Source organism: Myotis yumanensis, unplaced genomic scaffold (assembly GCF_028538775.1).
Source record: "Myotis yumanensis isolate MYYU_CA2020_CCGP unplaced genomic scaffold, mMyoYum1.0.hap1 SCAF_3, whole genome shotgun sequence".
Taxonomy (NCBI): domain Eukaryota; kingdom Metazoa; phylum Chordata; class Mammalia; order Chiroptera; family Vespertilionidae; genus Myotis; species Myotis yumanensis.
In genome coordinates this window covers 208,309,905-208,336,389 of record NW_027223754.1, presented here as the reverse complement: position 1 = coordinate 208,336,389, position 26,485 = coordinate 208,309,905, and the positions used below count along the sequence as shown (strand labels likewise).

The 26,485-nt window shown below is 50.6% G+C and overlaps 1 protein-coding gene across 5 annotated transcripts in view; it reads left to right on the top strand.

Moving 5' to 3' along the window:
• The first annotated feature begins 2,963 nt into the window (after positions 1-2,963).
• FAM227A (family with sequence similarity 227 member A) overlaps positions 2,964-26,485 on the top strand; it is a 58,025-nt gene continuing 34,503 nt past the window's right edge. For 4 of the 5 annotated variants that reach the window (XM_070411126.1, XM_070411125.1, XM_070411127.1 and 1 more), the window contains exons 1-7: positions 2,964-3,039; positions 7,672-7,741; positions 8,462-8,538; positions 10,431-10,577; positions 14,129-14,230; positions 15,119-15,223; positions 21,878-22,001. In XM_070411126.1, coding sequence (XP_070267227.1) covers positions 3,025-3,039; positions 7,672-7,741; positions 8,462-8,538; positions 10,431-10,577; positions 14,129-14,230; positions 15,119-15,223; positions 21,878-22,001 — 640 coding nt within the window. In that variant the 5' untranslated portion in view covers positions 2,964-3,024. Of the gene's footprint in view, positions 3,040-7,671; positions 7,742-8,461; positions 8,539-10,430; positions 10,578-13,150; positions 13,232-14,128; positions 14,231-15,118; positions 15,224-21,877; positions 22,002-26,485 lie in introns of those variants that run through there. The other variant, XM_070411128.1, reaches the window with a different exon arrangement.

Sequence of the window (26,485 nt, the reverse complement as noted above, 5' to 3'; positions counted from 1 at the left end):
ATGCATCACCCGGGCTGAGCTTTGAATAGAGGGAACAGCAGGTGTAAAGGCACAAAGCATAGCATGGAAGGGACCAGAAAGTAGTTCAGTGGGGCAGGCACATAGGACAGTGCTGGGGAGAAGCGTGCGGAGCGGAAGGCATGAGCAGAAGGAGAGGAAAGGAGACTGGTGAAAGGGCACCTTGGTGAAGTTTTCCACCAAACTTGACCTTTTCTCTCTCCTTCCATTATGTATGCGCTGCCTGAGGGCAGATCTTTTATTTCATTATAATCAGGCTTCTACCACCCGGCTCTGGCCGTGGAGGGCCCACAGATAGTAGTGCTGAGCAAAAAGCAAGGACCCAGGACAGCAACCTGGCCCTAGCGTTTCTATCCAGGAGGAAGGGGAGTGATGGGGCCAGTGTTTGAGAAGGAGCAGAGCCTTGGGCAGATGAGGGCCCTCACAGGGAGGAGATGCCTTCGCATCATAGAATCATAGCATCGGAGAGCGGAAAGGGGTCTTAGAAACCTCACCCACAGCTCAGGTTTCCAGGGGAGGCTCAGAGAGGCACGAAAGATTTGATTTCATTTCTGATTTGGAAACTCGCTTGCCTTCTCTTCCTTCTGATTTTTAAATAATATTTTCTTTTCTCTAGCTTACTTGGTTGTGAAAGTACAGTATATAAAAATATAACATACAAAGTATGCGTTAACCCACTGTTTATGCCAGTGGTAAGGCCTCCAGTCCATAGTAGGCTATCGGTGGTCAACTTCAGGAGTCAAAAGATACGTGTTGATTTTCGACTGCGTGGGGGTACCCTTCCCTCATCCCCGTATTGTTCAAGGGTCAACTGAACAACAGTTTCCAGTGGGGCCGGGGGTGGGCATCAGCAGATAGAAAGCACACGTGTGCATGCCTTGAAACCCTCACTTGACCACGGGCTTCTCAGACAAAAGCCTTTGTTCCAGCAGCCCTGCCCGCCCGCGGAGCAGGCTCGTGTTTGCTAAGACAGTTCTGTGCTGTGTGTGATTTCCAGGAGGCTGGATGAACAGCGAACAAGATCGGAGTGAGAAATGACAGGCTGTTAGCAGTGGAAAGCCACTATTTGTCAGTTGACAAGAAACTGGACAATGGCTTATTTCAAGAACATGGTTGTCATCAATGTCACCGCCTTGCCAATGGTGCCAGTGGGGGAGGGCCTGCCACCGAGTGCGACGCAGAATGCCGCAAGGAAGACTCTGGAAGGCCATGTACCTTGTATCCTTCTGTGGTGCCGTTTACAATCGAGACCAAATATACCGGCCCCCCCCCCCCCCCCCGCCAGGGGTGCAGCCTGTGTGAAGTTCATAACATGCGTTACTTGTTAGCTCGTTCCTTATAAATTCATTACGTTTTTCATTACTTACGTTCTACCTGTCCTCTAAAAGAATTTGAGACTGGGAAGGATTATTTGACTTGGAATTTTTTTTACTGAGATCATCAGAAAGAGCGAAAAAGGAGGAAGTACTGGAAATTTGTTGAAAGAATCAGGAAGAAGAGAAAAAGCTTTATTTTTTTTCATTGTCTCCTCCTTTCCCTTTTCTCCTCCAAAACAATGACAATTATAGATAGCAACTAAAAGGTCGGTGCCCAGTCCTCGAGCCTCAGGTAAGTAAACTTAAGACCCAATTTAAAACATTATTTTCCTCCAGCTGACCTCACCTCCGCTCACCTGCCAGCCCTTTTGCCCGGGCTCAGCGTTGGCCCCTTCTGGCACCATCCTGGCTCTACCGGCATCTTACTTCTCTAGTCCTGCCTTTGTCCATCCTCTTCTCCCTTCTGGCCCTGAGCTGTATCCCAGGGACCCACAGAATCCCATCTCCGGAGGACTTAGAGTTCATCCAGCAAATGACCCTCTCAGGTTATAAATAACTGCAGCTCATTTCCCTTCAAGTCCCGCTGCTGCCGGCCCCACGGCACTCACCCGTCTGCGTCCCCTTCTCCCCACGCCTCTCAGAAAGCCCCTCAAATGAGCCTGTGATCCCACCAGGACCTGCTTCAGGGTCTCGCTTCCCTGGGCCATTTCTGACCGTTCCCTCTTTCTTCTTCATCCCACACTCATCTCAGCCTAACTGACCCATAGGAGTGGTCGTGCCCCCCCCCCCCCCCCCTTTGGCATCTTCATTTGCCGAGTATCCTCCAGTCTGTGAGAACACTCGAAGGTAATGGAGAAAGCGTGAACCTTGCTTTCTGTGAAGGTGGCGAGCGGAGTGGTAGGATTATGGCGCTTTTACAGAGGATTTGTCTTAGGCCGATTGAAGCTCAGACAGAAATTCAGGCCTAGCGAGGGCAGCAAGATGGGCCATTGGACGGAGCAGAGATTTCAACAGCGATGAACAGGTTGAGATACACTTTGATCCAGTCATCCGGAACCTAAAATCTCTCCTAAAGGAATAACCCAAAATGTGGAAATAGAGCTTTGTGTGACTATGTGTATAACTTGCAATTATTTATAATTGCCAAAAGTGATAAACAACTTAAATATTCCATAACCAAAGAACAGTTAAGTGCATTAAGGTGCGTCCTCTTCACGGATTCGTATAATGCCATTTAAAATATTGCGAAGATCATTCCGCTTTGTGGAAAATGATCGTATTAGTGAGTGGAAGAGAAGTCAGAGGAGTAAAATAGACATACACTGAGATTATAATTATGTGCAAAAGGCTGTATGTAAAAAATACTGGCAGGAAACCTCCCTAAATCCTAACAAGAGTTGTTATGGTGGTAGCATCATGGGTGATTCTTTCTATATCTTCCAAGGTATTTAGAATAGATTATCACTTACCATTTATAAAGCAGCTAATTTAACACAAGACGGAAGGCGTGTTGAATGTTTGGAAAGAAGATAATTCAGTGGAGCGACAGCACAGGGAGGGAGTGAGCCCGTGTCCTTGCCAGGCTAGCTCGTCCCAGCGTTTCCTTAGCGGACTTTCCTTAGCGTGTCTTGTGGGCTCCATCCACCAGGTGAACGAAAGGATTGCTGAAGTGGACCTACCTCCCAAGCCGATGGACAACATCCTGGTGAGTCAGGGATGTCGGGGCTGAGGCCAGGCTTCCAGGAAGGAAGGGCTCTGGAGGTCCCTCCATGTATTTGAAAGAACATTTGTCCAATAGGGGCCTCAAAACTATACTAATAAAAGGGTAATATGCTAATTAGACTGGGAGACCTTCCAGACAAAGCTATGGTGGCAGGGCTGAGGCAGAGGCAGGTTAGGGGCGATCAGGCCGGGGGAGGGGGGTTGTTGGGGGTGAGCTGGCCGGCTGGGGAGGCAGTTGGGGATGAGCAGGCCAGTGGGGGGGGGGGGGGGAAGTTGGGGGTTTTTAGGCCGGCAGGCCGAGTGGTTAGGGGAGATCAGGCAGGCAGGCAGGTGAGCAGTTAGGACCAGCTGTCCCAGATTGCAAGAGGGATGTCTAACTGCCTGTTAAACTGGCAGTCAGACATCCCCCAAGGGGTCCCAGATTGGAGAGAGTGCAGGCTGGGCTGAGGGACAACCCCCACCCCCCACCGTGCATGAATTTCGAGCACCGGGCCACTAGTGTGTGTGTGTGTGTGTGTGTGTGTTTGTGTGTGTGTGTATTTGCAGAGAGGAAGGGAGAGGGGGAGAGAGCGATAGAAACATCAATGACGAGAGAGAAGCATTGATCGACTGCCTCCTGCACACCCTTTACTGGGGATTTAGCTGCAACCCAGGCATGTGCCCTTGACTGGAATTGAACCCAGGACCCTTCAGTCCGCAGGCCGACGCTCTATCCACTGAGCCAAACGGGCTGGGGCTATATTTTTAAATTAATGAACTTTATTTTTTAGAGCAGTTTCGGGTTCACAGCAAAATTGAGCTGAAAGTATCGAGTTCTCGCTCGTCCCTGTCCTCACGTGCACAGCCGCCTCACAGCACAGTGGTGCGTTGTCATAACTGGGGAACCTCAGTCGGCACATCATCATCACCCCAAGCCCACCCTCTGCATTAGCGGTCTCTCTTTGTGCTGTACATTCCGTGAGTTTGGACACATGTGTGTCAGCATGTACCCACCTTTGTAGTGTTGCACAGAATAGTTTCACTGAAAATCCTATGTGCTCCTGTTCATCCCTTCCTCCCTGCCAACCCCTGATAACCATGGATCTTTCCAGAAATGTCATATCGTTGGAACCATACAGCATGTAGTCTTTTCAAATTGGCTTCTTGGCTTCTTTCTCTTAGTAGTATGCATTTAGGGTTTCTCCATATGTTTTCATGGCTTGACAGGTAATTTCTTTCTTTTCTTTTCTTTTTAAATATATTTTTATTGACTTCAGAGAGGAGGGGAGAGGGAGAGAGAGACAGAAACATCAATGATGACAGAGAATCACTGATCGGCTGCCTCCTGCACACCCCACACTGGGGGGTCAAGCCCGCAACCCAAGCATGTGCCCTTGACCGAGATCGAACCCTAGACCCTTCAGTCCACAGGCTGACGCTCTATCCACGGAGCCAAACTGGCCAGGGTGACAGGTCATTTCTTTTTAGTACTGAGTGGTATTCCATTGTCGGAATGCTCCACACTTTATTTCTCTGCTCACCTACTGAGGGACATCTTGGTTGCTTCCACGTTGGGTAATTATGAATAAAGTTATGATACATATCCACATGCAGGGTTTTTTGTGGACATGGTTTTCAGTTCATGTGGGTAAATACCACGGGGCAGGACTCCTGGACCATACGTTGAGTATGTTGAAGTGTAAGAAACTGCTAAAGTGGCCGCACCATTTTCATTTCTACCAGCAATGAGGGATAATTCTTGTTCCACGTCCTTGTCAGCATTTGGTGGTGTCAGTGTTCTGGAGTTTGGCCGTTCTAATTGGTACATAATGATATCTCATTTTTTAGTTTGAAATTCTCTAATGATATGTGATAGTAAACAACTTTTCATGTGCTTACTGGCCATCTGTGTTTCTTTAGTGAGGTGTCTGTTAAGGTCTTTGCTCCATTTTTTAATTGAATTGTTCGTTTTCTTATCGCTGGGTTTTCAGAGTTCTTTGTATATGTTGGATAACAGTCTTGATCATGTATGTCTTCTGCAAGTATGTTCTCCCAGCCTGTGGCTTGTGTCCTCATTCTCTTGACATTGTCTTTTGCAAAGCAGACACTTTTCATTTTAATGAACTCCAGCTATCAATTGTTTCTTTCATGGATGGTGTCTTTGGTGTTGGATCTGAAAAGTCATCGCCGTACCCAAGGTCATTTCAGTTTCCTCCTGTTACCCTGTAGGAGTTTACAGTTTTACACCCTATAGTTAGTCTGTGATCCGTTTTGAGTTACTTTTTATGAAGGGTGTAAGGTCTGTGACTTGTTCATTTTTTTGCATGCGGATGTCCAGTTGTCTTAGCACCATTTGTTGAAAAGACTGTATGTGCTCCATTGTATTGCCTTTCCCCCTCTGTCCAGGTTCCGTTGTCTGTGTAGTATTTATGTGGGTATGTGTCTGGGCCGAGGTTTGCCCTGCCCTTGTACACCCAGGCCTTGATTGGGTGGCCGCTTCTCCTGGGTCCGCACCTGCAGCCAGATTGGTCTCTCCAGCCTCCGTCCTGCCCTGCTGGATGCTCCTAGCACAGTGCCTGGTGGATGAGAAGTCTTAATAGATCAGCACCGACACCTGAGTGGGCCGCCTCCTTTTGAGGCTCAGTTCCTCCTCCTCCCGTCCTGTCCTATTCCTTCCCTCGTGTCCTAAGTGTGGGTCTCCCTCCAGGCTCCGGCCAGGAGCCGTGCGTGGCTCTTTTTCCAGTTTCCCTGACAGCTTGTTCGCCCACCGCTTCACTACTCACTTCCGGGTGGGCATTCCTTCCTCCCTGCCTGCGGGCCACTAACTCTGGGAGGCCTTCTCGGCCACTCCACCCCAAGACTAGTGCTCTTCTGGGCCCCCTCCTGTCATCCTGTCCTTCCCACCACAGCGCCTCTCAGCTCTTGATCATCAGCTTCCCCCCACTCGTCTGGGAGCCCTTGTAGGGCAGGGATGGCATCACTGCTCCCTGCTGCATCCTCACATGGGCCCAGCGCACGGCTTTTAGTCGGTGCCCAGGGAATACCTGTGGCATGAGTAATGCATTTGCAAATTGTCTCTTCTCACCTGCAGTTTGGGCTCACGTTCCAGCTACCTAGAGGAATGATAGCTAAACCTAACGAATTGTCTGACTGCTGGGAGCGTTTCAGAAACTAAAAGTGAAAATTTTAGTTTCCACTAAATTTGCTCCCATTTGAACGAAATAACTCTGAAAGGCGGTGAGAGAAACTAAGGGTATTGGGTCAGGGGTAGAAAGAAGACTTTTTACTGTGCTATTTGGTTTTGTAGCATGCAAATTACTGTGTGTGTGTGTGTTTAAATAGAAAACTATTCAGGAGTCACAATAGACAATTCAGGACCCAACACAGACCCAAGGAATAAGCCTCTAATGAGTCTGAATATCTGGATAATCCCCTGCGATGCTGGCCATCAGCCAGGCACAGCCCTACTGGTAGGTCCTGCTGTCACCCCAACGCAAACTCAGCCAAATGCCGGTCTCATCATTTCCCCCCTAAAACTTGCTTTCGTTCCAATGTCCTGCTCCCCTTTCTGTTCCCTCCGTGTGCAGGGCTTGTCCCTCCTTCCAAGGCCCTGACAGTATTGGCTGCAGGGCATCCTGGGAAGGACCAGAGGCCTTGCTGTTCTGCTACATTGACACCCAACCACCAATTCATCCATCATGCCTTATCCCTGTGTTCTGTACTGGAGCAACGTGTTGACACATACCGTACCAGTGTGAGCCCTTTCCCCACGGACACACACCTGCACACATGCCAGTTCAGGAGAGAGACAGGGGAAGGCTCAGAGGCACTTCACCCGTCAGCAAGCTCAGGCGACAGAGGCCTCATCATTTCCCCACTCCTGTGCCACCTCTTCCAGGCAGTCCTCCGTGACTGCTCCAGCTCACATTAACCTCACTTGAGTGAAACCTAAATTTACCAGTTTAATTGTTGACTTAGCTTCCAGAATAGATTGTAAGTTCCTTGAGGGCAAGAACACAGAATCACACTTCTTTGTTAACTTGGTTATCTGGGCACGGTGGCTAACAATCAGTACAACTTGTTGGGTCACTCACATTCATTTTTCTTTCCTTTTCAGGAGGGTGTGTGGGGGGAGGAGAGGAGGAGTCAGAGGTCAAGAGAATCTTTTTGAGAGGTCAGGGGTACGATGACCAATAATAATAATAGTTACCCTTTATTGAGCAGCTCCTACGTGATAGCCTCTGTGCTTGTGTTTTAAGATGCAGTAAATACTTTGTATCTGATCCTTGTAAGAACCCTGAAAGGTAGGTATTATTATTCCCCTTTTCCCGAGAGATTAAACAGTACCTTGGATCTGCTCCAAACCCTACTCCTCAGAGGCGGAGCCGGGAGGTGCAGCGGGGAGGAGGAGCATCGTGGGAGGGGGCAGGGTTGGGGGATGTATTAGTGGTGACACTGAGGATGAGGCCAGTGGCCACCAAGATCATACCACCTGGGGGAGACAGCAAAGGCCGTCACAAACTTTGCTCCAGGCCTTTTGCACGCCAACGGGCGAAATGGCCTCGTCCCTGACCGCCCGCCCCGCGCCAGGATTTGCATCGCTCCCTAATGCCCCGTTTCTTTTTGGTTTTTGAAGGCAATTGAGAGATTTGAGATGGAGAAGAAGGCTTTAAAAGAGAAAAGCCCCTGCAGCTCGGAAGACAGAGGTAAAATCCTTTCTCATCGCCTTTCTCATAGGGCAGTGATGGCGAACCTATGACACGCGTGTCAGAGGCGATACGCGAACTCATTTTTTTGGTTGATTTTTCTTTGTTAAATGGCATTTAAATATGTAAAATAAATATCAAAAATATAAGTCTTTGTTTTACTATGGTTGCAAAGATCAAAAAATTTCTATATGTGACACGGCACCAGAGTTAAGTTAGGGTTTTTCATAATGCTGACACGCCGAGCTCAAAAGGTTCGCCGTCACTGCCATAGTGTTTCTCTGGGGTTTGGCTTTCTAGTATCTAAAATGCGTTCAGTAGGGATCCAGAGTTTCAGATGAGGGTATTTTTGTAATCTTCTGAAGGAGTCTTAAATCTGACTTCTTGGCATTGGGCAACAAAGGAGGGAAGGGCAATACCATTCAGAGACCGCCTACTATGTGCTACACTGCACCAGGCGGTTTGTACATATTTCCCTGCCAAGTCTTCACAAGGCCCCCACCGGTGAGGTGGGCACCACGGAATATATTTTATAGATGAGGAGCGGGCGGGGGGAGGGAGGGCGTAACAAGGCAGCGCGGGTGCGATCTCGTAAGACTGATACTGCGAGTGTCACAGGCAGTTCAGGTTGGCCGAAAAGATCAGTTATAATGACGGCCCAGCGGTGGACAGACCCTGCGGGTTCTCACATCCCATTTCTCCTCTCCCGTTCTTCTGCAGGCAAAAGTCAAAGAAAAGCACCGGACACTTGCAGTGGCTCGGTATCCAGGAATGTCCGATCTATCTCTATTAAAAGGGTAAGGGATCCTGGGTGTGTGTCAGACTGGTTTCTGCTAGGCATGAAATCGGTTTTATTCCTGGGAGGGGGCCGCGGGCGGGGCGGAATAATGGGCACCTGGATGGTGACGGTGCAGGAAAGCCCAGAGTTCCCTCTATAGAGGACCTCCAGGTATTTTAAGAACGCTGGAAGTTCTCACACACCCTGGAAAGAGCAGAATGGGGAGTGTTCCAGGGGCATCTGCCTGTTTACCTGTAGAATGTAGATGTTTGCTCTTAGGAACAATGAGTTCAGATTCAGCTCCCACCGAGCTCCAAGGGGCGTTCACACAGCAGGGCTGGCCCATCAGTCCCTGCAGACGCCCGAGGAGCTGGGATTCAGTAGTTAGATGACCGTCCACCATCACGCAGAGTTGATGGGAGAGCCCCACTTCCCGCTCGGACCCTGGGATCCACGGCCAGACCCCACCCTCTCCAGCAGCCACCCCAGTTAAGGTTCTCCTAAGCTTGCTCTTTAAACTACTCAGGTCATACGTATTCAAACCCTTTAGATGCCGGAGAATAGGGACAAGAGTGTTATCTTCTCTTCACCTGTTAGCCTAGGAAATGCCCACGCGGCATAAAGTCCAGCAGTTGGGAGTCAGCATGGAAGCTGCCGTCTGACCCGTGACGGTGGCCGAGCAGATTTAAATGTCCTGCCCAAGGTGGCACAGCTACTAAACGGTGGAGCTGACGTCTCTCCCCAGGCCGCCCGACTCAGAGTCAGTGCTTGAGTCACTGAGTTCAGCCACTGTCAAGGCCATAGTCCAGTTAGAGAGCAGTTCAGTCCCTCCACGTGTTTCCAGTTGGTGCCTTTGGGCGATGGTAAATTTTTAAAAAAATTTATTGATTGATTTAGAGAGAGAAACGTTGATTTGTTGTTTCCCTTATTTGTGCATTCGCTGCTTGCTTATTGTATGTGCCCTGACGGGGGATCGAACCTGCAACCTTGGCATGTCAGGGCAGTTCTCTACCCACTGAGCTAGCTGGCTAGGGCCAGGTGATGGTAATTAGTTTCCTCTTCCTACTTTTCTGTATTTTTACATTTTTTATAGTTATATTTTATTTTTATTCTAAAAATCCATTTAATGATGTATATTAAGAACCATAGGGATAGCCATATTCTTTGACCTAATATTGCCATTTTGAGAAAGTATTACTAAATAAATAATCCAAAGAAAGGGGAAATTATATGTTCCATGTTATTACTAATCTTAAAAATGTAATGGCGCCCGGCCTGGCCTGGTTCAGTGGTTGAGTGTCCACCTGGGAACCAGGAGGTCACGTTCAGTTCCTGGTCGGGGCACAGGCCCAGGTTGCGGGCTTGACCCCCAGTGTGGGGAGCGCAGGAAGCAGCCAATCAATGATTCTCCTCATCATTGATGTTTCTCTCTCTCTCTTCCCCTCTACCTTTCCCTCTGAAATCAGTAATATATATATGTGTATATATACATATATGTATATATAATGGCAGTAGTATTAATTGGAAGTAATTGACTATTAATTAAATTATAGCCCATTAATAGGATATATTATTATAGATGATAAACTCAGACAGTGTAGCAATGTGAACAATCTAAAGTTAAATGGATAGAGCAGGACATAAAAGTGTGTGTGTGTGTGTGTGTGTGTGTGTGTGTTAAAATGAAGTTTCCTAACACACCTGTAGACATGTGCTCCAAGCCCGAAAGGGAAAACAGAAATCATGTGAATGGGTGTTTGGTGAGAGGTGCTGGGGTCATGGACGCACCCTCCTTTTCCCCAGCGCTCTGTAAGGTTGTTTTATTGTCTTTATGACATAAAGGGGAAGATATCTTGTCTTAAACTGTCGAAATGATGCACCCCATTTTCCTATCCTGCCCTTCTGCTTCAGAGAACAGCAGATAAAAAGCTGCTGGCCGAGCTCTACCAGTGCCCCCAGTTTAACGACTCGAAGCCGAATGAGCTCCCAAACGGGGTGGACTTCTGCGACATGGTGGCCAACGTGGTCCGGTCTGAGAGAAACCCCGTTACTGGCAAGGTAAGCAGGACGTGCAGCTCCCCTCTGTGCGGCCAGCGCGGGCGGCGGCGCCCCGACTGCACAGCCACCGCTGCTGTCCCCGTCACACCCGGGAAACGGAGTCAGTCACCGAGGGCCACACAGCCTGGAGCTGAGATTAGACCCCAAGCCCGCGTTCCCCCCAAAACCTAGATTCTGTCTGCAGAGTACCGGTCTCCAGATCGTTGTGACCATGTATTCCACCCGCAAAACATGGAGCACACGCCCTCATGATACATGCTTTTTAAAAGTATAATCTACATGCTCTGCTGTCAGTTGCCACACTGTGTATCACTAAACTTAACTTCTCTTTTTTCTTAGACATTAGTTAGAACAGGCTCTTCCCGTGGTGAACCGTGGGGGGAGTGGCCCACGTGGAGAGCAGACACACTGGGTTCCTGGGGGGGCGGGGGGGGGGGGAGTGTGCTACGGCCACTCAGGAGGCGGGGATGGTTGAAGCAGGTGTTGGGCGGGGGAGCCCAGAAAACGGCCTGGCCTTGGCACCCCTACAGCTGAGCCTCATTGCCCTTCGCAGCTCGTGTCCCCAAAGCAGCTCGGTCGTCGTCCCCTCGGCTCCGGCCTGGTCATCCCATCCCTGCTGCCTGCTTCACCTGCCCCTCCCCCCCTTCTCCCTCTCCCTCTCTCCCCTCTGTTTTCTTCCCCCTCTTCTTCTTCTTTTTCATGAGTTCTCCCTGCTGCCTTCTCTCCACCTAGGTCTCTAGTTCCGTTGGCCTCCAGCCTGTCTGAATGTGTTGCATTCAGACTTCCTAAAAGTGATGACCTGTTTGTGCCAGTCACTGCCCGTGTGACAGTGGAGTTTGCTGGCCGCTGGGCCAGGCAGGGGTCACCCTGGGCGTGGTGCCTGGTCCCCGGCTGCGCTCAGCGGGCATGGGGAGCAGCAGCACTCGGAGCATCGTGTGCTCCCCAGGAAGGTGGACCAAGGCGTCCACACGCTGTCGTTTGTGGCAGCAGGAGCCGGGCGGCAGGACTCTGGTGGCTCGGTGGCTCTGGGCTCTGGGGTCTTCTGTCAAATAGGGAGAGCAGCAGCCTCTAACTTGAATTTGTAAAGTTTAATAAGGATGCGAATAAAAGCACTTAGTCATAAATTCCAAAAAATGGTAGTTTTATCATCAATGTGATTAGAGAGTTTAATGACCAACAATGTTACAGTACAGTACAGCCATTTTTGGTATATATATCATCCTTAGCCATTAAAATGAATGTTCATAAAGGGAGCATCTTAGCGTGCCATACTGTGTTGTTGGATAAAACATACCAGCATGTAAGTTCTCTAGATACAGTGTCACGTAAGCACACGGGAAACTCGGGTGAAACCATGCATGGATCTCACCAGTGTTCTCTGAGTGATAAGACTATAGTTTTTTCCGTCCTCCTTTTTCTTTCTGGAATTTAAATGGATTGCGTGTTTCCTGGATCCACTATTCCTATGTGACCTTCCAACCCATGTCCTTCTGACCCTCGTCAGGCACAGCCGCACGTGCTCACGTCCTGTGTCCTGTGAGGGGGAGGACAGTGACTACGGCATGACTGAATGTCCCATTTTTGAGGTCTCCTTGTGAATGTTTCCTTAGGCCCCGATCCCAAGAAAAACTACACATCTCCTGGGATGCTGTTAGCCTTATAGCTGATGCCAGTCTCTGCTTCTCTTTGGTTTCCAGGAAACTGAAGGAAAATTGGTACCTTGCCTTTGAAAAAGGACCCTCTTCCATCCTGCTCAGGGGTCATCCCTAACTTTCACTTGCCTTCTCAAACCCTCTCCTCCACCCTGCTCTCCCTCCACCCTGCTCTCCCTCCACCCTGCTCTCCTTCCACCCTGCTCTCCCTCCACCCTGCTCTCCCTCCACCCTGCTCTCCTTCCACCCTGCTCTCCTTCCACCCTGCTCTCCCTCCACCCTGCTCTCCCTCCACCCTGCTCTCCCTCCACCTCCCCTCTCCCTCCACCCTGCTCTCTCTCCACCTCCGCTCTCCCTCCACCTCCACTCTCCCTCCACCTCCGCTCTCCCTCCACCTCTGCTCTCCCTCCACCCTGCTCTCCCTCCACCTCCGCTCTCCCTCCACCCTGCTCTCCCTCCACCTCAACTCTCCCTCCACCCTGCTCTCCCTCCACCTCCGCTCTCCCTCCACCCTGCTCTCCCTCCACCTCAACTCTCCCTCCACCCTGCTCTCCCTCCACCTCCGCTCTCCCTCCACCCCCACCCCACCCTTTCAGAGCCATTGCTAGTGGCCATCCCAGGGTCTGTTGCAGGGCTGACATGAAATCCTGCGAAGGGAAGCAGGAGTATGAATAAGCAGTAGCGCACACTTTTAGCAAGTCCTAGGCGCCTGGCATTGTCCTGGGCACTTTGTATGTGTCACTCGTTTAGTCCTCACCGTCATTTCCTTTTTCGGGACGAGGACTCTGAGCACACAGGTCCAGTACCGTGGCTCAGGGTCGCACAACTAGCAAGCATACCAGCTGGATTCGAATCCAGGCGGCCTGGTACCAAAGTCTGCACTCGACTGCCTCTCGAGGGGAACGTGAGGGATGGCGACAAAGACAGAGTCAGGCACGGGGCTCAGAGAGCTGCTTGCCACCGGAGGCTTGCTGATCCGTGCGCGGTGTCCTGGGCTGACGGGTAGGCTTGAGGGGAGCGCCTCTCTCCCTTTGCACCCAGGAGGGTGGCAGGGTGGCTCTCTCTGCTCTTCCTCATGCAGCCTGTGCCGTCTCTGGGGGCACCCTACTTGCTTTGAGCCTCCGGGCTGTGTGAGCTGAGGCCAGAATCTTAACCTTCTGATCCTCATTGCCTCCTCTATAAATGATAGCACCTCCCACTCAGGTAGACGGAAGAGTAAAGCGAGGTAAGGAAGGAACCTGCTTAGCCCGGTGCCAGGTACATGATAAGCATTTAACAGAATTTCCACATGATGGTGGTAGCGGCTGGGGAGTCGGCACAAGGTTCCGGACCCAGCTGCGTGGTGACGAAGGCTGGATTTTCTGTCCCTCAGAGTTCACTGATAATCCTAGAATGCCACGTGCTTACAGCTAACTTAGCAGAATCTTAAGGTCTAGGGATGTGCTTTTGTATCGTTTCTGTTTGCCGACATTGAGGACTGTTAATTGGATGTAGGTGAGGGCGTGGAGCCTTATTAGAGCTGTGAGTTCCGACCCTGGCCCTGCCACCTGCTGGCTGTATTACTTCGGACGGTAACTTCAGCTCTCTAGCCCTTGGCTTCCTCGTCTGTAACAGGGAGCGGTTAACGCAGCCTCCTGTGATTATTAGGGGCGAACAGAGAACGTGTGAAAGTATCTGGCAAGGCAGATAGTCAACATTCACTATAAAGTTGGGTGTTTGTTATTTTTTTAAGTCGACTCCAAAAATGACGGGTGGGAAACGGTGTGACTAGCAGTAACCAGGCGTGGGGCCGAGGGAAGGCAGGTTTTGAGTGGAGATGATTATGAGTCTGGCGGCGGCTCCCGGTGAATTAAAAAACAGCAGCGGCAACAATAACTGTGAACTTTGTTTCTTTTCAAGTTTTTCTGTTCACATAGAGACTTGGAGAAGTTTCTCTCCTCTCCCCCTGTACGAGCCATGTGGCTGGACAGCTTCTGGTGGATCTTCCACGAAAGGTACCAGGTAAAGGCAAGCCTGATGGCTTCTCGCCCTTGCTCAGGGCTTTTCCTGTGGCTCAGATCCTGACCCTGCACCGTGGGCTGACGGCCCTCGGACTCCATGGACTGCCTCTGCAGCCCCCGCCTCACCCCACCCCTTCCTCACCCCACCCCTTCCTCACCCCCCCATTCCTCACCCCCCCTTCCTCACCCCCCCATCCCTCACCTCCCCTTCCTCACCCCCCCTTCCTCACCCCCCCTTCCTCACCCCCCATTCCTCACCTCCCCTTCCTCACCCCCCGCCTCACCCCACCCCTTCCTCACCCCCCCCATTCCTCACCCCCCCTTCCTCACCCCCCCTTCCTCACCCCCCATTCCTCACCTCCCCTTCCTCACCCCCCGCCTCACCCCACCCCTTCCTCACCCCCCCATTCCTCACCTCCCCTTCCTCACCCCCCCTTCCTCACCCCCCTTCCTCACCCCCCTTCCTCACCCCCCCCTCCTCACCCCCCCCCGTTCCTCACCCCACCCCTTCCTCACCCCACCCCCTCCTCACCCCCCTTCCTCACCCCCCTTCCTCACCCGGGCCTCGTCCTTATGCCCCGCCCGTATGCCCTTGCAGCTGCCCTGACTTGTAGCAGCTATTCCATGTCACAGGGCTGGTCAGGGGCAGAGCAGGAGGAAAGTCAGGACGCCCTGGCCCGGAGTGAGGGTGCTTCCTTCAACGCTCTGCCCTTCTGTGCATGTTTCATAAATCATATAAAATGACTACTATTTCCTAACTATTAATTGGTTAAATGTCTTGAGAAAACGAATTTTTTTAAATGAGAGAAAATTTTATTTAAGAATCTCAGCCCTTGGCTGTTTCAACAAGAGACTCTAATAATTCCTGCTCTGGTTTTATTCCTGGTAGCGAAACAGAGAGGTCCAGAACAAGCTGTTCGAGCGGATATCCCAGCAGTACGCTTCGCTTCTGTTACGTGGGGCCAGGCCCGACTCGGAAGAGGCTATCTTAAAAGTGAGTATCAACCTCTGTTTAGAAAAAAAAATCCCATTAGGGAGTAAGTAATTGGTTAGCTGTGATGTATTCATACACTGACTTGTAATGCTGCAGTTAGAAAAATGAGGGAGGTCTGGATATACGGGGTGGAGCCAAAGTAGGTTTACAGTTGTTTGAGTGGAAAATAATACAATAATTAATAAATAATAATACAATAATTAACTATTTCAGCCCATACAACTGTAAACCTACTGATTGGGAAAGATTTTAAGTGAAAAACAAGGCAATTTATACAACTCTGTGTTAAAAAAATATATATATACTTAAATGTGCCTATGAATAGAAAAAACTCCAGAAAAAAATTTACCAAACTCTCAGCAATGGTTATATTCTGAGAAATAAGGATTAAGAACTTTCTTTTCTATTCCGTATATTTCTGTAGTATTTAAATAAGCATATAATTTTAAAATTAAAGGTAGAATATAAAATAAATTTTAAAAAAGTAGAATATACATATTTATTTTTTATATTTGAGTATCTATATATATAAAAAGCCAGCAACCAGAATGCTGTAATGACCAGAATAACCAGTCACTATGACGCCCACTGCAGCCAGTGAACCAGACCAATTGGGGGGTGGGGCCGGCCGGCCAACTTCCCTCGGCCCCTCCCCACAGCTGGCCCCGCCCCTGATTGGCCTCTCCCACCCCAATCGAGGGCAGGGCAGCCAGCCAAACCCCCGAGGCCCTTCCCCTGAGCCACCCCACCCCTGATCGGCCTGCCCCACCCCAATAGGCCTGCAGCCCCTCCCACCGGCCATCCCCACCCCTGATTGCCCCCCCACCCCAATAGGGGGTGGGGCCAGCCGGCCAAACTCCTGCAGCCCTGCCCCCACCCCACATCGGCCCGCAATCCGATCAGGGCCCCTGGCCAACCGCCTGTGGCCTGTCCCCCCAGGCAGGCCCCGCCCCTGATGGGCCCCCCTACTCTGATCAGGGGCAGGATCATCTGGCCAACCACACATGGCCCCTCCCCCAGGCCACTGGCCCCTGATCGGCCACCCCACCCATTTGGGGGTGAGGCAGCTGGCCAAACTCCTGCAGCCCCTCTCCACAGCCAGCCCCACCCCTAATCAGCCCCCACCACCCCATCAGCCCATGGCCCCTCCCCCCATCCAGCTCCACCCCCTAGTGGCCCCACACACACTAATCGGGGGTGGGGCTGGCCAGCCAACCTCCCATGGCCCCTCCCCATGGCTAGCCCCGCCCTCAATCGGCCCCCTCCACCCCAATCGGGCAGGGCCCACCGGCCAATCACCAGAGGACCCTCCTCACAGCCAGCCCAGCCCTGATCAGGGCAGGCTGTCCAGCCAACCTCCCTCTGTCTCCTCCTCCCGACAGGCCCAGCGTGGATCTGCCCCAATTAGGGCCGGGCCAGCTGGACCCCACCTGTGCACGAATTCGTGCACTGGGCCTCTAGTATGTATATATATACTAAAAGTATTGCTAGAAAAACATCTGAGTGAATATTTACCTGATGTAGGGGTGGGGAAGGACTTTTTAAGTATGACCCCAAATAACCATAAAGGAAAATATCAACTGATTTAATTACATACATTTTTAAAAAGTTACTACAAAGTTAAAAGACAAATGAGAAACTATGCAAAGGTACTGGTACCATATATGTCACACAACATGAAAACCTCTTATAAATCAATAAAAAAAAAATGAAACACCCCACAGACCAATGGACAAAGTACATAAAGTAGAAATTCACCAGGGAAGAAATACAAATGGGAAAAGGTTCATCTTTAACAATAATAAAAAATAGGAATTAAAACAATAATAATTCAATACCCTCTTCACCTGTTAGAGAGCATAGATTAAAAGGATATAGGGAAATGGCACTCGGACAGGACGAGTGGGGAGTGAATTGTGCTGTAAGGCACTTAAGCTATTTAAGTGACCACTTAACAATTCACTTAGGTTTTCTGTGCCTCAGTTTCATCACCCATAAAATGGGGACAATAATGCCTCTCTCACTGACTTGTCCTAAGGATTAACTGAGAAGATATTTGTAAGGCATCTGACATATCTCCCAGCATACGATAAGCCCCCAATATATCAGAGCTGCTATAATTAATAGTATTACCATACCATCTTTTGGAAGACATATTTAATATACAGGAAAAGCTGCTTTTATTCATGCATGCATTCATTCATTCAGCAATTTTGACTGTCTAATATGTGCCAGTGAGATAGTTTAACAAATAAAAGTTATTATTCAGCATAATTTGTAATGCAAAGTCTTAGAAACCAATGGGGGATATTTAGGTAATTTTGATATGGCCACTCAGCATATATATATCTACACTAATAAAAGAGAAACATGGTAATTGGCGTACGACCGCTACCCTTCCCATTGGCTAATCAGCGTATCCTTATGCAAATTAACTGTCAGCCAAGATGGCGGCCAGCAGCCAGGCAGCTGGAAGGGAACATGAGGCTTGCTTGCTCCAGTGACTGCAGACTCCAGCGTTCCCCGCCTGTTGCTGCCTGCCTTTGAGCTGGCAGTTTGAAACATTCTAACAAATATAGCCGGGATCTCAGAGCTGGAGTTATACATTGTTTCGATTATAGAACGCTCAGCAGCGGAAGCCTCAGAGCTAGAGCCAGAGCTAAAGCTGGCCCAGAATAAAATAAAAAAAAGAGAAAAAAAAGGAGCGGTTGGAAGCTTCAGTCAACAACCACCAGCCTGAAAGCAGCCCTCAGCCCCTCACCCAGACTGGCCAGGCACCCCAGTGGGGACCCCCCACCCTGAAGGGTGTGTGACCAGCTGCAAACAGCCATCATCCCCTCATCCAGGCTGGCCAGGCATCCCAGTGGGGACCCCCACCCTGATCCAGGACACCCTTCAGGGCAAACCAGCCGGCCCCCAGGCCTCTATCCTATATAGTAAAAGGGTAATATGCCTCCCAGCACCAGGATCAGCGGAGCCGCGAGGCCTCCTGGCACCGAATCAGCGTGACAGGGGGCAGCGCCCAAACCCCCTGATCGTCCTGCGGCTCTGTGTGTGACAGGGTCGGGGCCACAACCTCCCTATCCGCCCTGCTCTGTTCGTGACAGGGGAAGGCGCCCCAACCCCCTAATCAGCCCTGCTCTGTGCCTGATAGAGGGGAGCTCCCCAATCCCCTGATCGCCCTGCAGCTCTGTGTGTGACAGGGGAAGGTGCCCCTGAGTGTAACAGTGGCGGCGCCCCAACCCCCTGATCCGCCCTGCTCTGTGGGTGACAGGGGGCGGTGCCCTAACTCCCCTATCGGCCCTACTCTGTGCGTGACAGGGGGGAGCTCCCCAACCCCCTGATGGGCCCTGCTCTGTGTGTGACAGGGGGGAGCTCCTCAACCCCCTGATCGGCCCTGCTCTGTGCATGACAGGGGGCAGCGCCCAACCTCCTGATTGGCCCTGCTCTGTGCGTGACAGGGTACGGAGCCCCAACCCCCCTGATTGGCCCTGCTCTGTACGTGACAGGGGGTGGCGCTGCAACCTCCCCATCGACCCTGCCTTGAGTGTGACAGGGGGCGGTGCCCCAACCCCCCAATTGGCCCTACCCTGAGCGTGACTGAGGGTGGCATCACAACCTCCCAATCCGCCCTGCTCTGTGCATGACAGGGGGCGGCGCCCCAACTCCCCAATCAGCCCTGCTCTGAGCCCGACCAGGGGCTGCACCTAGGGATTGGGCCTGCCCTCTGCCACCCAGGAGCAGGCCTAAGCCAGCAGGTCGTTATCTCCTGAGGGGTCCCAGACTGCAAGAGGGCACAGGCCGGGCTGAGGGACCTCCCCTTCCCTCCCCCCACCCCCCTAGTGCACAAATTTTTGTGCACCGGGCCTCTAGTATATCTACACTAATAAAAGAGAAACATGGTAATTAGCGTACGACCGCTACCCTTTTCATTGGCTAATCAGTGAGTATATGCAAATTAGCTGTCAGCCAAGATGGCGGCTAATTTGCATATGTCGGCTCCAAGCCACAGACTGAGGCTTTAGGCCTGGGTCAGGGAGGAGCCAGCCAGCGATTGGCTGTGGTGGGAACTGGGGGTGCCCCGGCCCAGGCCTAAAGCCTCGAGCAGAGGCTTTAGGCTTGGGCCAGGGAGGAGCCAGCCAGCGATTGTTGATGGCGGCGGAGGCAGGGAACCAGGTGGAGCCGGGGAACCAGGGTGGAGCCAGCCAGCAATCGTTGATGGCAGCAGCGGGCAGCTGGGGGTGCCCCAGCCCAGGCCTAATGCCTGGGCCAGAGGCTTTAGGCTTGGGCCGGGGAGGAGCCAGCCAGTGATCCTTGATGGTGGTGGCGGCCGGAACCGGGGCTCAGCCAGCCAGCGATCCTTGATGGCCACGGTGGCTTGGAGCTGAGGGTGCCCTGGCCCAGGGCTAATTACTCGCCAGAGGTGTTAGGCCTGGGCAGGGGCCAAACCAGCAATTGGTGTGAACTACAGAGGAAACACCTTTTCTGACCTCTGATTGGTTAAGCATCCTGTATGCCACTGGTGATATTCTTAGTAACTTGGGTAATAAGAGTCCAAAAAGTGATCTAGGGGTTTTTTTTACCACACTCCTGGAGAAAAAAATGAAGGTCTGCTGCTGGAGGGTTAAGAAATGTCATATCCTGTCCTAGCCAGTTTGGCTCAGTGGATAATGCCTCGGCCTGCCCAACGCAGATTCTGGGTTCAATTCTGACCAAGGGCATGTACCTAGGTTGCAGGTTCCTCCCTGGCTCCGGCCCAGGTCAGGGCTCATGCAGGAGGCAACCAATCAAAGTGTTCCTCTCACTTTGATGTTTCTCTCTGTCTTTCCCTTTCTCTTCCACATTCTCTAAAAATCAATGGAAACATATCCCCAGGTGAGGATAAAGAAAGAAAGAAATGTCATATCCTATGAAAGACACTTCTTGAAAATGCCTAAAGAAAGTTGTCATTTTTTCATGGTAAAGGGACTGGAGTCCGTGTTGATGAAAACACCTTGGTGGCTGCGGTGACTGGCAGTGGCTGCACCAGCGGGGTGATGGGGCTGGTGCCTTCCCCTGATCAGCCCGGTCGCCTTCCACAAAGGGAGGCCAGACTGCAGCTTAGGCCCGCTCCCCAAGGGGAGCAGGGAGCAGGTAGTAGGATATCCCCTAGGGCTCCCAGTATGTGATAGGGGGCAAGCTGGGCTGAGGGAACCCCCTCCCCAGTGCACAAATTTTTGTGCACCGGGCCCCTAGTATATATATAAAAGCCTAAGCGACCGGCCGACCACTTGACCAGTTGCTGTGATGCGCACTGACCACCAGGGGGCAGACACTCAATGCAGGAGCTGTCCCCTGATGGTCAGTGCGCTCCCACAGCAGGAGCACCGCTCAGCTGACCAACGGGTGCCAGACGCAGGGCTCACAGCTGGCTGCCGCAGCCTTAAGACCACAGTGGAGCAGCAGTGAGCCTACGGAGCAGTGGCAGCGGCAGGTACAGTGGGGCTGGGATGAGCAGGAGCGGCAGGCAGTGTTAGACTGCCAGTTTCAGCCTGATCCCCGCAGGCCATACCAAGGGACCCCACTGGTGCACGAATCCGTGCCCCAGGCCTCCAGTAATATTATAAAAGTTATTTTTGGGAAAAGAATCCCAAAGAGGTTTATAATAACTTGGAGAAGTGCTTATGTTATAACTAGAGGCCCAGTGCACAAAATTCATGCACTCAGGGAGTGGGGAGGTCCCTCAGCCCAGCCTGCACACTCTCGTAGTCTGGGAGCCCTCGGGGGATGTCTGACTGATGGCTTAGGCCCTCTCCAGACATCCTTAGCGCTGCCGCAGAGGCAGGAGAGGCTCCCGCCACCGCCGCTGCGCTCGCCAGCCCTGAGCCTGGCTTCTGGCTGAGCAGCGCTTCCCCTGTTGGAGCACACTGACCACCAGGGGGCAGCTCCTGCATTGAGCATCTGCCCCCTGGTGGTCAGTGAGTGTCATAGTGACGGGTTGTTCCACCGTTCAGTTGATTTGCATATTGGCCTTTTATTATATAGGATGTAAATGAATAAAGCCAAATATAAATGTATAATTTGAGCTGAAGCATAGTTAAGAAATGACAGTACCACCTGTGCATAGGAAAACCCCAGTGAGTGGTATCATTTCTGGGGGTCACAGGTATCTTGTCACCTTCTGGACTACTGTTTGGCTGCTTGTAGAAGGGGCTAGTGGAAGGGTTGCTGACCAGCATAGCATGTTTGAGACATGCTCCCAGGTAGGGGAAGGAGTTCACCAGGCTGTGGGGCAGTGCAGGTGGAAATTGCTCCACTCATAACCAGGAAGGCAGCATGCTGTCGGTAGAGAATTTAAAAAAATATATATGTTTTTATTAATTTCAGAGAGAGGAAGGGGAGGGAGAAAGAGATAGAAACATCAATGATGAGAGAGAATCATTGATCGGCTGCCTCCTGCATGCCCCCTACTGGGGATGGAGCCCACAACCTGGGCATGTGCCCTGACCGGGATTCGAACCATGATCTCCTGGTGCATGGATTGACACTCAACCACTGAGCCACACTGGCTGGGCACCAGGTAGAGAATTTTATCACAGGTCCTTTCTGATGTCAGGGGCTCTTTGCTGGGTCTAGAAATGTCCAGAATGTTGCCTAAGCTCTGCTTGCTCCCAGAGGTTGCCATCGCTTCTGAGTAAAGGCCTGTACACCAGCTTCAGTTCCTGCTTCCCACAGTCCTGGCTCAACACTCACGAATTCAAGTCTGATATCTGTAACACCATGAGCCTGTGGATCTCAGGTGAGAGCTGGCTTGGAAAGCAATTCTGGAAATACTCCCTCCGCCTGAGTGTGTTCTCGTTTGCCATCCCTTCATTGAGGCGGTTGTCCTTTCCTCTCCTTGACATTAAAGAAAAGTGTACTCTTAGAGCCAAGGTACCAATTTCCCTGCTTCCTCAGAACAGCTCTGAGCCACTCCTCGTCCCCTGCTTGTGTCCAGCTGCGTCTGCAGGCCGCAGGTTTGAGCTCAGCCCCATTTGCTGTGCACAAGCTGCCGTTGTGCTGTGAGCTGACGGACCCAGAACTCAGGAACCCAAAAGCCGTATGTGGGTTAGAGCATCCCACCCTTCCACAGCCCTCGCCTGAGAGATGCCCGGCGGCCCAACGGCGTAGTCTCCCTCTGTCGGCAGCACACACAATGCCAGTATGACGTTTGCTTTTATTTTGTTTTGTTTTTTAATATATTTTTATTGATTTCTGAGAAGAAGGGAGAGGGAGAGAGAGAGAAACATCAATGATGAGAGAGAATCATTGATCGGCTGCCTCCTGTACGCCCCCTACTGGGGATTGAGCCCACAACCGGGGCATGTGCCCTGATGGGGAATCGAACTGGCAGCCATTCGGTGCACAGGAGACACTCAACCAACCGAGCCGCACCAGCCAGGGCTCAGCACAGACACGTGAAGGTCACTAAAAGCCACCGTTACCGAGAGGTTCCTGTGCACCAGGTACTCCGCTAAGTGAGCACCTGTCACATTTCCTGCTGCGCTGGCGGTCTCCAAGCTTACTCCCCATGAGGAGACCTGCTTAGAGAACTCACCGGTGTGTCCATGGCTGAGATGTATTACAGCGACGTGGTAGGATACGCAGCGGATCGCAGGGGAGAAGACAGGCAGGGTTGGGAGGAGTCCGTGAGGCTTCCGCATGCTCCCCCTCCCGGGAGGGGTTATGCAGAACCCTCTCCTTCTGCAACGAAAACGTAGCCGCCTGCCTGTGACGTTCCTGCCCGAATCCCACTAGAGAAATAGCACCCGAGACTTTTGGGGGCTGGTCGTGCAGCCACCTCTGTCCACATGTCCCAGGTTCCAGAAGAGCAGAGGTTCAGCCTAAGCCACATCATTTACAAGCAGTCGAGGCACAGTGACCCCCTCTTGTCCACACAGTGGTTCTCAACCTTCCTAATGTCGCGACCCTTTCATACAGCTCCTCATGTTGTGGTGACCCCCAACCATAAAATTATTTTCGTTGCTACTTCATAACTGTAATTTTGCTACTGTTATGAATCGTAATGTAAATATCTGATATGCAGGATGTATTTTCAGGGGGCGGGACCCACAGGTTGAGAACCACTGCACTAGGGAAAATGTTTCCCCCCAGCTTTATTGAGATGTAACTGACATGTAGCCCTGTGTAAGTTTAAGGTACAATGTGATGACTTCATACGCGTATATACTGCTAAGAGTTTACCATAACAAGGTTAACTAAGGCATCCTGCACCTCACATAATTCCCATTTTTTGTGGTGGTGGTTATGATGAGAACATTGAGGCTTTACTCTCATAGCAACTTTCAAGTAGACAATACAATATTGTTAACTATAGTCCCAATAATGGATATCAAATCCTGAGAACTTGTTCCTCCTATAGCTGGAAGTTTATACCCTTGGACCAACACCTCCCCATTTCCCCACCCACCAGCTCCTGGCAGCCTCCATTCTACTCTCTGCTTCTGAGTTCAGCTTTTTAAGATTCTAAGCATAAGTGAGATCATACAATATTTGTCTTCCTCTGTCTGACTTCACTTAGCATAGTGTCCTCAAGGTCTGTCCATGTTGTCACACATGGCAGGATCTCCTTTTCGTGGCTGAATAACATTCCATTGTGTGTATATGCCACACTTTCTTGACACCTTCAGCGGTGGATGGACATTTAGGCTCCATGCCTTGGCTATGTAACTAGTCTGCACTGAGCATGGAGTGCAGATATCTCTTCAAGACAGTGATTTCACTTCCTTTGGGTATGTATCCAGAGGTGAGATGCTGGGATTGTATGGTGATTGTTTTTACTTTTTGAGGAACGTCCATACTGTTTTCCATAATGGTTGTACCAATTTACATCCGTACCAACAGGTCACAGGAGTTCCCTTTTTTCCACATCTTTGCCAACATTTGTTATTTCTTGTCTTTTTTATAATAGCTACTCTAATGGCTATAAGGTGACATCTCATTGTGGTTTTCATTTGTATTTCCTGTTTTTATTTTATTTTTTTTTTAATTAAATCTTTATTGTTCAGATTATTACATTAGTTACTCTTTTTTCCCACCATAACTCCCCTCCACCCAGTTCCCACCCCACCCACCGCCCTCACTCCCCACCCAGTGTCCTAATCCATAGGTGCACGATTATTGTCCAATCTCTTCCCTCACCTCCCACATCCCCCCCCCCAAGAATAGTCAGTCCATTCCCATTCTATGTCCCTGATTCTATTACAATCACCAGTTCATACTGTTCATCAGATTATTTATTCATTTGATTTTTAGATTCACTTGTTGATAGATGTGTATTTGTTGTTCATAATTTGTATCTTTACCTTTTTCTTCTTCTTCCTCTTCTTAAAGGATATCTTTCAGCATTTCATATAATACTGGTTTGGTGGTGATGAACTCCTTTAGCTTTTTCTTATCTGTGAAGCTCTTTATCTGGCCTACACTTCTGAATGATAGCTTTGCTGGATAAAGTAGTCTTGGTTGTAGGTTCTTGCTATTCATCACTTTGAATATTTCTTGCCACTCCCTTCTGGCCTGCAAAGTTTCTGTTGAGAAATCAGCTGACAGTCGTATGGGTACTCCCTTGTAGGTAACTGATTTTCTTTCTCTTGCTGCTTTTAAGATTCTCTCTTTGTCTTTTGCTCTTGGCATTTTAATGATGATGTGTCTTGGTGTGGTCCTCTTTGGGTTCCTTTTGTTTGGGGTCCTATGCGCTTCTTGGACTTGGAAGTCTATTTCTTTCACCAGGTGGGGGAAGTTTTCTGTCATTATTTCTTCAAATAGGTTTTCAATATCTTGCTCTCTCTCTTCTTCTGGCACCCCTATAATTCGGATGTTGCTACGCTTGAAGCTGTCCCAGAGGCTCCTGACACTATCTTCGTATTTTTGGATTCTTTTTTCATTTTGCTTTTCCGGTTGGGTGTTTTTTGCTTTTTCGTATTTCAAATCTTTGACTTGATTCTTGTGATCCTCTGGTCTGCTGTTGGGAGTCTGTATAATATTCTTTATTTCAGTCAGTGTGTGCTTAATTTCTAGTTGGTTCTTTATCACAACATCGAGGGTTTCACCAGTCTTCTTGAAGATCTCACTACATTTATCGGCGGCTTCTAGACAGTTCTTTAAAGACCTTAAAAGTGTGGTTTTGAACTCTATATCCAGCAGTTTTCTTTTCTCCAATTCTGTCGTTTGTGTTCTATTTCTTTGTCTCGGCATTTTTTATGCTTCGCTGTGTCGATAGAGTGCCTTTCTGTGCTAAGTGTCCCAATTACCTGAGGTAGACACTCTTGGTGCACCCCCTTGTGGGCTTTGTGCACAGTCTTGTTGTGGTTAAGCCTTGATTGTTGTAGTTATCACTGTGAGGAATTGACCTCCAGGCCAATTGGCTGTGGGAATCAGCTGTGTCTGCGGTGGGAGAACTTCTGTGCTGGAGACACCCCTCTGGGGCTAGACTTGCTTCAATGGGGCTTTTGTGCTCACTGAGTCTGCCCCCTGAGTGTGTCTTTTATGGTTCCACGGAGCTGCAAGCTGGATGGTCCCACTCTGACCACTGGGCTTCCTGGCTCCTGGATCTCTAGGGAGGTGCTAATCTAGCCTTTGCCTGAGGCTATCCAGCAAAAGCCTCCCTGCAGGGCTTGGGCGGGGCAGGTCCCATGGGATCAACAGGGCGGGATTAGCAATTATGGCTGCTCTCAGTCTTGCCCTCAGAGGCTCTGCTTCTCAGTGTCCCAGTAGTCGCTGCAAGCCCCACGGAGAGAAAGCTGCCCTAGGGTTCTGAGCGATGCCAGACAGTCCCGCTTCTCCCGTATGAGTGTGGGTCCTTAGAGACTCGCCCGGAACTGGAGCTCAGAGCCTGAGACTCCCTCCCGATTGAAAACGACAACCGCGCCCTCAGCCTCCAGCCCGCTCCACATGCACTCCGAACCTTAGTATTTTACTTCAGCACTGCGCCTCCTCTGAGCCTCGGTATGCTTTTCTCTTTCCTCCTAGTTGTAGAACTTCCACTCAGCCAGCTTTCTTGTGGTTCTGGATGATGTCCGTTCCGTCTTTTAGTTGTATTTTTGAAGTGGTTGTTCGAGGCAGCAAACTCCCGTGTTTACCTATGCCACCATCTTGGTTTCTCTGTATTTCCTGTTTTTAAAAAAATCTTTATTGTTGAGAGTATTACATATGTCTCTTCCCCCCCCCCGCCCCCGCCCCATTGACCCCCTCCAGCACACCCTTACCCCCATCCCAGGCCTTCAC